This window comes from Carassius auratus, chromosome 20, assembly GCF_003368295.1.
Source record: "Carassius auratus strain Wakin chromosome 20, ASM336829v1, whole genome shotgun sequence".
NCBI classification, from domain to species: Eukaryota; Metazoa; Chordata; class Actinopteri; order Cypriniformes; family Cyprinidae; genus Carassius; species Carassius auratus.
This window is the reverse complement of record NC_039262.1, coordinates 16,158,724-16,170,560: the sequence shown is the minus strand read 5'-3', so window position 1 is coordinate 16,170,560 and position 11,837 is coordinate 16,158,724. Positions and strand designations below refer to the sequence as shown.

General features: G+C 36.8%; 1 protein-coding gene across 4 annotated transcripts in view; it reads right to left on the bottom strand.

Annotated features, from left to right (window-relative positions):
* Positions 1-5,219: 5,219 nt before the first annotated feature.
* Positions 5,220-11,837, bottom strand: part of kcnh5a (potassium voltage-gated channel, subfamily H (eag-related), member 5a) — a 79,085-nt gene continuing 72,467 nt past the window's right edge. For all 4 annotated transcript variants that reach the window (XM_026291250.1, XM_026291249.1, XM_026291251.1 and 1 more), the window contains one exon: positions 5,220-11,066. In XM_026291250.1, coding sequence (XP_026147035.1) covers positions 9,903-11,066 — 1,164 coding nt within the window. In that variant the 3' untranslated portion in view covers positions 5,220-9,902. The remainder of the gene's footprint in view (positions 11,067-11,837) is intronic.

Genomic DNA, 11,837 nt, shown 5'->3' with positions numbered 1-11,837 from the left:
AAAAACTGCATTTTAATGCATTTAAAATTGGAAGAATGACAAGATAAGTAAATTAGCACAATTAATTTTTTATTTTATAGCATCAGTGTATTACACTGTATATAACAAATTCTTAATACTCATGCCAGTGTGGTAAAAATAAACACTTTTCCCCACCTCCCTCAGAAATATTATGATAACATTTTTTTACACTGATAAAAAGGCAGTCTCATTTACCGTGGAAAAAGAGCTTAATAAACTCAGTGGTCACTGCTTCCAAAAGGGTTAAGAGGAGCCTGGGCAGCACTTCAGCTATGAGAACAGATGAGAGCAATGACATTCTGCTGAGGTCTGAGACATGCAGGTCTGAAAGAAAGAGAAGTCCTCCTACAGTGAGTGAACTGCAGATCAGCTTGAATAGATGGTTTATCTGACACCAATTCCTGTCCAGTTAGAAGTACATTTTTATCCTCAACCACCTTCTTATTTATAAATAAGGTTCTTGTGATAACTTTGAGGTAAATGCCTGAAAAATCTTCACCTTCACAGTGCCTATAACATACATGTATTCTCTTTTTTGTTTCATTGTTGAACAGCACTGAATCACATTGGAATTACTTTGCCTTTTTGACACTGATCAACAAAAAATACTTTAATTTTAAAAATGAAATTAGCCTATAATCAGTTTTCACCCTTATATGTGACTCACCAAAACACTTGTGCGGCCAAATGGTTTGTCATAAATACTTAATGTTAAATGAATAATTAAATGGACTTGTGTTCATTCTCCGATGATTATAAATTCTTCTATCTGCGAGGTCCAAGTTTTGGTGAGTCAGATCTGCGGCAGAACATAAACCATGAGGAAAAACTAGCAACTCTGAAAAGAGTTATAGAAAAGCACAAGCCAAGAGATGGACGTGACACTGAATATCTCTAGAAGTTAAACCAGTAATTAAGAAATGGAAATGCTTTGCAGTCACAGCTTTATGGGAGAATGACAAAGAGAGGCCACTGTTAGAAATTGGCATATGACATCTCGTTGACAGTTTGCCAGAAGATGTGGGAAACACTAAAGCCAATTGGAAGAATTTGTCTGATGAGATGAAAATTTAGCTTTCTGGACATTAGACTAAATGCCATGTTTGCTGTGAGCCAAACTTCACATGATCAGAAACACACCATCATGTTGTGGGGATGCTTTTTTCCCTGGCAGGTTTGTAAGGGCATAAGGTAAAATTGAATGCAGGAAAACATAGAAACCCTGACGGAGAATCTGTTTTCAAGCAAAATGGTGACCTTAAGCATAAAGACAAAGCTTAGTATTACAGCGATAGTTCCCAAAAATGAAAATTCTGTCATCATTTACTTATCCTACAGTTAAGTCCCAACCTGTATGAGTTTCCTTCTGCTGATGAACCAGAAGTAGATTTTTTTTTTTTTAATGATGGTAACCAAACAGTTGACGGTTGTCATTCAATGTTGCAAAGATAAGATTAATGAAGAAGATAAGGTAACCCTTTAGGGTTACACTTTATTTTAAAGTGTGTTACAGTGTAATTATACATTTATGTACCGAGGAATATTCATTACTTAACTACATGTTCTTACTAGATATAGTTAGGGTTAGGATTAGGGTTTGGCTTAAGGTTACTCACATGTAATTATGCATTATTTATTGTTGTTATAATAGTAAGTACACGTAACGTGTAACAAGGAGAGCTTAAAATAAAGTGTTACCCACTTTAGTATAATAACCATTTCTCACTATTAACTAGTTGTTAATTAGCATGCCCTTCAGTATTATTAATAGACTGGCTGTTTATTAGTGCTTATAATGTACACATACTGCATTAACAAATTTTACATCCCTAATCATACCCAATACCTAAACTTAAAAACTACCGGTTAGTAGGTTTCACTTTATTTTAAGGTGTCCTTTTTACAGTGTAATTACAAATTCAAAGGCAAAATATGTAAGTTTTCACTGCTAGAGGGTACATATTCAAAACAAACAAAAAAAACAAAGGCGTAGTTTGATGACGCCGTGACTGAGTATGGAATCATGGGAGTTGTCGTCTTCATCCCCACAGCTGATGCAATCCGATGGGACTCAGGCAGAAATCATGTTCATGGATGAGCTAATGATTTATTAATGTCAAAGTGTGAAGTAGTGTGAAGCTGAAAGCCGTTGAGGCGAAATGAGGCCGCTGAAGGAGTGTGACACACTGCTCAAAAGCAGCAGAGCTTTTATCACATGTATGCCACAGTCAACCTCTTCCGATCTTTCTGGTTGTGCTTATGTGGGGTGGGGTGGGGGTGGGGGGTTCACTGTTTTATCATATTAGATATGTTTGAAAGTTCTGTTATAATGATACTCTTTGTGGTATCATCCCCTGTGTAATAAAACGCTTAACATATTAATGCGTCTTTGGTGTTTCCATGTTTTCTAAAAAACTAAACCAGTGTTGTGCACAATTCTGACCCCTATCAGACTTTTACTCCTAGTATTGGTAGGTGTAGGCTTAGGTGTGGGGGAGGGGTTAAGGATTAAGGGTTGGGGTCACACTGTTAAAAATCGCTGTAAAAAAACGGCCAAATTTCGACAGTAAAATACTGTTTTTCATTTAAATAGTGCATTCTGGGTAATATTCATCGTTTTCGAGAAGTAGCCTGCTGCTATATATCGTAAAATAACAACGTTCAAAGTCGACACTCAGCGGCTGTGTTTCAAATCACACCCTACTCCCTCATTCACTATTCCCTACATGAGTTTACTAATATAGTCCACCTGACAGAGAGAATGAACACTAATGAGTGAATTCAGACACTGATCAACAGCTGCTGTTAATGAGTAGAATCACTGAAGAAAAAAAAACATAACAAGACAAACACATGAAATACAACTGACTTCAGCCACAGCCTTAGATGAAATCAACTGAAGATTTAAACGATCAACAAACAGCTTCACCAACTTCACACATTACTAACCAGACTGACTTTATTTCTGTCAGATCAGAGAACAGAGATCAAAAGATCTTATTGAGAATTAAAGAGATTTAGATGATAATGTTACTGTTTCGTTTAGCGTCACCATTGTGGAGATCAGTGTTTGCTTTAGTTGGGCTCCTGACCATTGACTTTTACACTTTACATTTTGTTTTATTGCTGTATTTGTATCTTTATGATGCATCTGTTACAGCAGTATTAATTTTGATAGTCAAGTGATTATGGTTGTTTCTAACAGGCATGATCTACTAGACTGACTTAAAGTGTTGCTATAATAATCAAATATTAATTTGGTGTTGAAATATTTGAGTCAATGACACTTCAATTTAGTAAGATTGAAAAGTAGTGTGATAACCAGTATTTATGGATTTAACGACTAGTTTTAGTTAAAAAGTATTTCGGGCAGCAGTCCCCACAACACTCAAAGAGAGAAATCAACAATCAGCATATGAATCTCAACAATGGTGACAATCAAAAGGTTCATGATGCAATGCATGCTGGGTACCAGCACAGGATAAAACTCATCCATGATTCCCAGCATGCATTGCGGCATGAATAAATTATGCCCCTGAATTGTTCACTTATTTTCTTGAATTCTTATGTGCTTATAATTTTGCATTTGTTTTAAGTTTTAGTAGCATGTGTTGTGATGTTCAGAACTGATCTGTTCATTTATTTTGTGGATTGTCACCATTGTTGTGATTCATACGCTGATTCTTGATATTTCTGTCTAAATTTCAGCAAAGGTTTTTTTTTTATTTATTATGAGTGACACTTTCTTAACAGTCTTTCATAACTTATGGCTCAGCAGTGTTCCTTCTCATGCTGTAGTATCAATATTCAATAAGAGAAGAGATATGGGATTAGATCAGAAATAATAGTATTTGTTCTTGTCAATCTATAAACAACAACATCAGATTTTTTTTCTTCTGTGTACTTTTGTTTTGCAATAACAGGTTCCAAAGACACATTGTTACAGCATGAAAAAAAAAAAAAAAAAAACCTTAGTTGTTGAAAAGTCACGTTCAAGAGCCCAACTAAAGTAAACACTGATCTCCATCATGGTAGTGAACCTAAACCTATTTAACTCTCCATAAGTTCTTCTGTAGACATCTGACAGAAATAAAGTCAGTCTGGTTAGTAATGTGAATCTGGTGAAGCTGTTTTAGTAGTTGTTTAATCAGATCTTGAGAGATTTGATGTATTCTTTTATTCAGTTGATTTCATCTAAGGCTGTGGCTGAAGTCATTTGTAGTTCTTGTGTTTCTATTTCCTTCAGTGATTCTGCAGGTGTTTATCACTAATGCTCAATCATCAATTAATCACCGAATTATCTCATTAACTTCACTGATTCAGTGTTACTCTAACACACTGTAGTGTGCACACATTATAAGTGTTCATTTAAAACTGAGGATTTTCTTGTGGGGTTTAAAGGGTTAAAGATTTAAGATGAAGAAAAAACAGAATGAAACATAATTTAACAGTAATAAACTGTAATTAATTTACAGGAAACAAACTGTAGAAAAACAGTTATTTACTGGCACCCCTGCTGCCAGTAAATAACTGTTTTTCTACTGTTTATTGCCGTAAATTAATGGTTGCCAGCAAAAAAAGTCTTTTTCTACAGTTGTTTGCCGTCAAGTCAAGGAAAAACAGTAATATACTGTAAAATGTAAACGTCAGATTTACCAAATGAAAAAAAAAGTTAATTTAACTAAAATAATTGTGAACATCCATAGAAAAAAAATTAGGCAAAGTCATACACTGATAATGAGAGTAAATACTGAACTTGACTGTATTAATGTGTGTTTGCACAAGAGAGATCGTTTAGTTTAATGTAGTTTTGTTGTTCACCATTGTGCTGGAGAGTAGAGCCGGTGCTTCAGTCAATGATGAGCCACAATTTCTGATTTTCTGCTGCTTTATATAAAGACAGTAAATGTGGAGTTGCTGATACAGTGATGATCTCTGTGTTAAGTACTTCAGCACATACATGTGTGCTATAGCTGACAATGAGCTGCAGTGATTTGAGTAAAAGTCATGTATTTAGTTACTTTATTACTGCACATTAAGTGTAAGAAATATTCCTTCTCAGTGGACTCAAATGAAATAAGTGGGAGTGGAGTTAATTTCCATGGTAGAATTTACGGTAAAATACTGTTAAAAAATAAGAGTGGTAAATTAATGGTTAAAAGCTGTAAATTAACAGTACTTTACTGGCACCCCTGCTGCCAGAAAATTACTGTTATTTAACGGCAAAAATTTTTACAGTGCAGGATTAGGCAATCAGATAGCGATTTCAAATGAGAGTGGTAATAATTTGGCAGAGGGTCAAAAATAAATGTTATTATAATAGTAAGTACATGTAACCTGTGCGTCAAGGAAACCTTAAAACAAAGTGTTACCCAACTACCTTACAAGCTATTAATAAACAGCAAAATAGGAGTTTATTAAATCAAAAGTCATAGTTAATGGTTTGTTAATGGCAAGAACTGGACCTTAAAGTAAAGTGTGACCAAACCGAAGATAATGTTCCAAAAAAGGCCATGTGATGAGAGAAGCAGGGCCAGAGCCATGGGAACGGAGCGAGGCTGGCGGAGTTAGTAAGAATGTGTGATAATATTTGGATAAATAATATTTTGTTATCAAAGTTTTATTCAAATGTTCACCAGTTCCTGCCTCCTTCCCCCTGGGTTTTGGCACCAATGTATCAAAGTTCATAATCAGGGAAAGAAGGAGGCGGGATACGGCGAACATTTAAATAAAATTTTAATTCCAAAATAAACACAAACCAGGGAGTTTGGCTCTCGCGGAAGGCTGTCGCGCACAAACATAACCAAAACACAAAATAAAATCCTTGCATCGTCCTCTCTCATCCAACACTGTTGACACTCCTCCTTTTATCCTTCCGTAGCTCCCCCGTGGGACTCGAGACCGGTGAGTGGCGCAGGTGTTGTGCATTCCATTAACTCTAACGGCTTCGCTCTATTGCCACGGCTCTTGGCCCCGCCTCTCTCGTCACAGGCCATAACATGGACGACACCAGAAAAAGGAACTTAACTAACAAAATATTAAGGAACTAATTAGCTAATTAATATGGTAACAGAATAATAATCAAACAGACTGAGAAACTAGGTCAATGAGGAAGACAGAACCAAATTACAAAGATAAATAAATATATGTGACAGTTTTAGCCATTGATTTCCACAGTAATTTTTTTCTTCTTCAATATTTTGGAAGTCAATGACTACCATCAACAGTTTGGTTACCAACATTCTGACAGAACTGACAGAAACAAGAAGTTTTGGGTGACCTATCCATTTAACAAATCCTGATTTCAGTCCAACTGCAGTCCCTGTCCCTTACAAAGGCCCATCTTCTCAAGATTCTCATGCAACCTGAGAGAGCTTGAGTAGAAATACATACTAGGGCAAAATTGGTGCCAAGCAATACTTGTTTAATAACTAATTATTATAACTAAGTTTTGGCCAATAGTAATTTGGCAAAAAAAAAATTTAGTGTCAAAACAGTCTAAATATGTCCTGTGTGAAGAAAATTTCCAACAGCATGAATCCCTTATAAAGGCACTAATATTAAGCTAATATTTTCAAAGGAAAAGAAATATATGTTATTTAACTACTGTAGACAAAAAATTAAATAAAAATACTTTAATTCATTACTAAAGGATACTATTTGATTTTAACATCCACATTTTGGTTTTATCTCTCTTTATAGAGACTGGAGAAATAATAAATGGCAATTTAATGTCAGTTGCTATGTTAGATGATTGTGGTGCAATGGCTAGCATTTATGAATAGACATTTTCTGAATTGGCTTGTGAGTCTTCATTCATAAAGTAACACTGTATTTTGTGATGTGTTTTTAGGTGCCCAGGCCTCTGCCCATTATATGTGTGTTCATGAATAGTGGCAGCAAAACACTACTTTGGCAGGCAAATATCATTCTCATTGGCATTAAGTTTTATACAGTTAAAAAATGCAGCATGCAATCAGATGCCAGAGTCCAACACCTCACTGGGCCTGTGGTGCTCACCGTTGGCTCCAGCGTGTGTAAGGATCAGGCATGTCATCTAAAAACCCTTCCCATTTTGAAAGGTTTCAATACCCAGTGGAGCTGAATACCATCATAGCTTTCCGAAAACTGTGTGTAATCCTCGAAACAGGCACCCTGGGGTTCATGCAGCGATTCAGCTCCATTCCATTACAGAGACTCACGTCGTCTGCCACACTATTACAGCTTTTAGCATCTATTATATCCATCTCTTCAATTTCATGGGAGACTCAAAGAATAATCCTTTCACTGTCTGTGCTCCTCTCCGCTGGGTTAAATGACAGGAAAAATAACTCAAACAGAATGAAGGAGCACGGGACACTGAAATCTCAAGGCATGAAACCAGTGAATGAAAACAAAACAAAATCAAGAGTATTTTATTTTTTATGATGCTCCAAATGTGTTATTATTGGAGGATATTATTACGGTTATTATTATTTTCATGATTCATAAAGTTGAAGTCAGCTTGAAAGAGATAGTTCGTCAAAAGATGAAAATTCTGTTCAATTTATTTGCTGTCCTTTTATTTTAACCTAGTTTAGAGTTTTTTTCTTTTTGCTCTTTGCCATATAATTTAAGTTAATGGAAATCCAAATCAAGTTATAAAATAACCTACGAAAATTTGGTCAGTACAATATAAATGTTTTTCATTTTGTGTTACATTGAAGAAAGATTAACATGGGTAAATGATGACAGAATTGTCATGTTTTAGTTAACTATCCCTTTTCTCAACATAAAATCATGTGGTTTGGAAATATTAAATTCTCTGAATACTGGCATCTTTCTTATGTTTATTTTGCTCAAGTACCAAAACAGAAAACCCAATAAGGCTTTTAACACCATCCACTGGTGACAGCTAATAATGGGGCTGAGAATTTGAGCAGGGCACTGAATTAATGCGATTAGTTCAAAAGATCTAATGTCTTTGGTCCCAGTAAACATCATAAACTCTGAAACGATGATTAAACCAAACGATTAGTAGTGAACTAATATTATTATCTGAGCACTTACAGTGATGAGCAAGTGTTTATCAAAGAGGGAACCAAATTGGGGAATAACTGAAGGGATATACGATAAAGCCTTTTGCTTTGACGCACTGTTGCTTGATTTTGGATTGCTTTATGATAGAACATTTTTATGTAAAAGGATGTATTTGAAATAACAGGAAAATTTATAGAACCACAGTCCTGTTGTTTTTATATTAATCTTAATAGTCTCTCTTCTGAACCCCTTTCAAAATCCCTTGTGTTTGGTTTGAACATCACCAGAATGGACTAATAACATACAATAGAACTGATGGGAAATAAGAGGTGAAGGGGCATTAGTCATTACGCTATAAACTATCTAAAGCACCCATGAGTATGCTGATACGCAGTGAGTCACCGCCTGTGGCTATATTAACAAAATATTTAGAAAGTTCCCAACAGCATTTTCAAATGAACAGCTGAAAAGGTTCATTCAAAACCAATTCCTTAGTGGGCAGTTTAGTGTGGCTTTAGTTTGTAGTTTTAGGTATTGGATTAAAATATAAAGGTTTTGAAATATGCATCTGGAATGAAGTTATATGTGGGTAGTATACATTGATATCTCTTGGGAAACAATACTAGGAACCTTTTTATATATTCTTAACCTTCATAACCTTTTATATGTAACACGCAATGTTGAAGCCATGCAAAGAATTCAGTGCATGCTTGTATAATTTCCAAATGACTTAAATGTGTTCATGCTTTCCCAAAATGCAGGCCTCCCTTTTTGACTTGCACTTTCTATGTTTGCATAATTTATCAGGAAAAAACAATTAGTCCCTAGTCCTACCATGCCAGAGCTAAATCCATCCAGCATGCAGATATATCTCTCTAAAACATGTAAAAAAAAGCCCCTAAAAAATGGGGCATTACTCTTTTATCTATCATAACGTTCCACAAAATAAATACAGAAAAGGCGATAATGATAGTGGAATGTTGAAACAGTGTTTGTAATGAAATGTGTTTCGAATATCAAAAAAAAAAACTTTAGTTATTTGATTATCAGCTTAATCACATCCAAGAAATCATCAATCCTGCAAACTTCCAATCATTATGCTTATAAAGGAGAAACTGCATATAGGGGAAATAATATTTATGCAAATTGTGCAAAAGGGATTGTTCGCCTAAAAATGTAAGATCTGTCATCAATTACTCAGCCTTGTGTCATTTCAAACCTGTATTACTTTCTCAGTGTTGAAAACAAAATCATGCAAAATGTCTCTGTATTTTTTTTTTTGTCCATACAATGAAACATTATAGGGTCTAATGCTATGTTGGATCCCACTGTATTACCAGTTTTTGTACAGAAAAAAAACAGGTAATACATTCTTCAAAATATCTTCTTTTATGCTCTACAGAAGAAACTAAGTTTTGGGATTTGGAACGACATCAGTAAATGATGACGGAATCATAATTTTTTGAGTACCTATCCAATTTAAATGACTGTAGCTATTAATAACCATTTCACTATGAAGAATGACTGATGACAGCATTAAACCAAGCCTGATCCTGTCTTACAGCAACCCAAGAATCCACGTCTAGGGAAGAGAAAATGCCCTGAAATATCACCTGGTTAGAAGATCCCATGTGCAAGGTCAGAATAAAATCATCTCTGCATGCACCCGACTCTGTGTACAAGCAACTATTATCCATAGAGAAGATTTCATTGGCAGGCCAGATTCCAGCTGGACATGCAAGTATATATTTACAACAGCAAGGATCCGTTCTCTAATCATTAGTATTCACCTTTCCTTCCTGAGTGTGAGGAAGGGAAGTGATAAAAACAGCATATCAATATCTAAATATATTTATCCTAATTCAAAGGGGTCCATTGTCCCCCTCTGTTTCTGGAGTGACAGGCTGAGAAACGGCAAAGATGTCCTGGCACTGAAGTGGGGTTTTTGGTGAGGAGGTCTGAGGAGGTGGGGAAGGTTTCCTCTTCTCTGACAGAAGTCTCAGAATCTCCCCCACCTGGTTCTCCAGAGCCGCTAGCCGGCTATTTAATGTCTGGATGTCACCTTTTAGCTCCAGCTTTGCCTCGTACAGACTGTTTTGAAGCACAGTCTGTTCAGCGACAGGCTGAAAGTGAATCCCCCGAAGGGTAATGTCACCCACTCCAGGGCTGGGCTGCTCATATGGGCTCCTTTCCATTGAACATCTCTCATTTGGGCTCCGTGAATCACCAACCCAGTCAATACGCAAGTCACTTTTTGTGATTCCGCTGTCACAAGAATCAGTCTTGTGTAGAGCACTATTCTCATCAGTCTCATCTCTACTGTTACCGTTTCCGCCGGGAGGCCTTTCGTTAGAATGCCTACCCTCTGCTTCCTGGCTCTTCCCATTTTTAGAGATCACATTTAGTGGCTGGGATACATCCCCCCATTCCTCTTCCTTCTGCTGCGGCTGCTTCTCAAGTTCCAGTGGAAGCATAGGAGACGACCCTGATGCAATGTTTTGAAAACGCATCCAGCCTCGTCCTCTTCCTCTTGGTCTCACCGGACTTGTTACCTTCAGACAATTTGAGTCCTCTACGCCAAAGCTGGGCTTGAGCTCCATAGCCTCATGGTCTTCACTCCCGTTCGGTTCCTCAGTCTGAACGTAGGCTAGGGTATTCTGGATTGGGGTTATCTGCGAGACGGTCACAACGCTAGAACCATTGTTCCCATTTCCCGAGCTGGGCGCCCCATTTTGCATCGGGGCCAAGTGTTGGTGTTGAAGAGGATGGTGGCCCTGGTACTGGGGCTGATATTGCTGCTGATGAATCTGATGGGACAACGGATGGAGGTGGTGTTCCACCTGAAATTGGTTCCTCTCCAGGTCGTGCTGGGATGAACCTTGTGTGCGCATCTCCTTCTGTTGCTTGAACTTTTGGAATAGCTTGCGGACAGGATGGTCTACAGGGATTGACAACGTCACCTCATTTTTCTGGTGCCTCCTCTCCTCTTCCTCCTTCTTGACATCGACAATCTTACGGAAAACAATCTGTGGAGACATAACAATATGTAAGAAACCTGTATGTTTGGAATCCATGTCTCCTTTGAATGAATGAAATAAAGAACTGATTCAAGTTCTAAAGAGGCACTAGTTACTAAGAAGGGAAAGAAGAACTTTTATATTGGTTATATCATCCACTGGCTAATTACATCAGAGTAAGAGCATATTTGTCATGATTAGGGTTGAATAGATTTACGATTCCTCAACTATTCTTCACTCGTGACCTTTACATCCAAAGCAGAGGGGAATAGGTCACCATATTTAACTCCTGATAATACTTCAAATCCCATAGCTATGGAAACTAGTTTCCACCTCAGATTAAATTAATAAAAAGTTTGAAAGTGTCAAATTAAGTTTAAAATCAGAAATAAAGTGACTTTTTTGAAATGTGCAAGAATTGCAAGCATGTTACTGGGGCAGTAGTCTCAAAGCAACATGTTTATAATTCACGTACCCCTTAAAGGTTCAATGCAGTACCTTAAGGGTCAATATTAGTACTATGAGGTTATAATATATAATACCTTTTAGAAGTAGATAAGGTAAAAAGATGTCCCTTTAAAGTTACTGCCCCAGTGACAATATGTTGCATTCCTAAATGTACTATTCTGCACTTTTTCTTCTGACAAGTGCAGTACCGCCGCTCCCTATACGAAGAGTACGCAGTCTGCGTAATGCACCAACTCCCAGAGGGGGCACCATCCCAGTTGATCAAAAAAAACAAAAAAAAAACATGTGCCATTCTCCCATCCACGCTCGTGA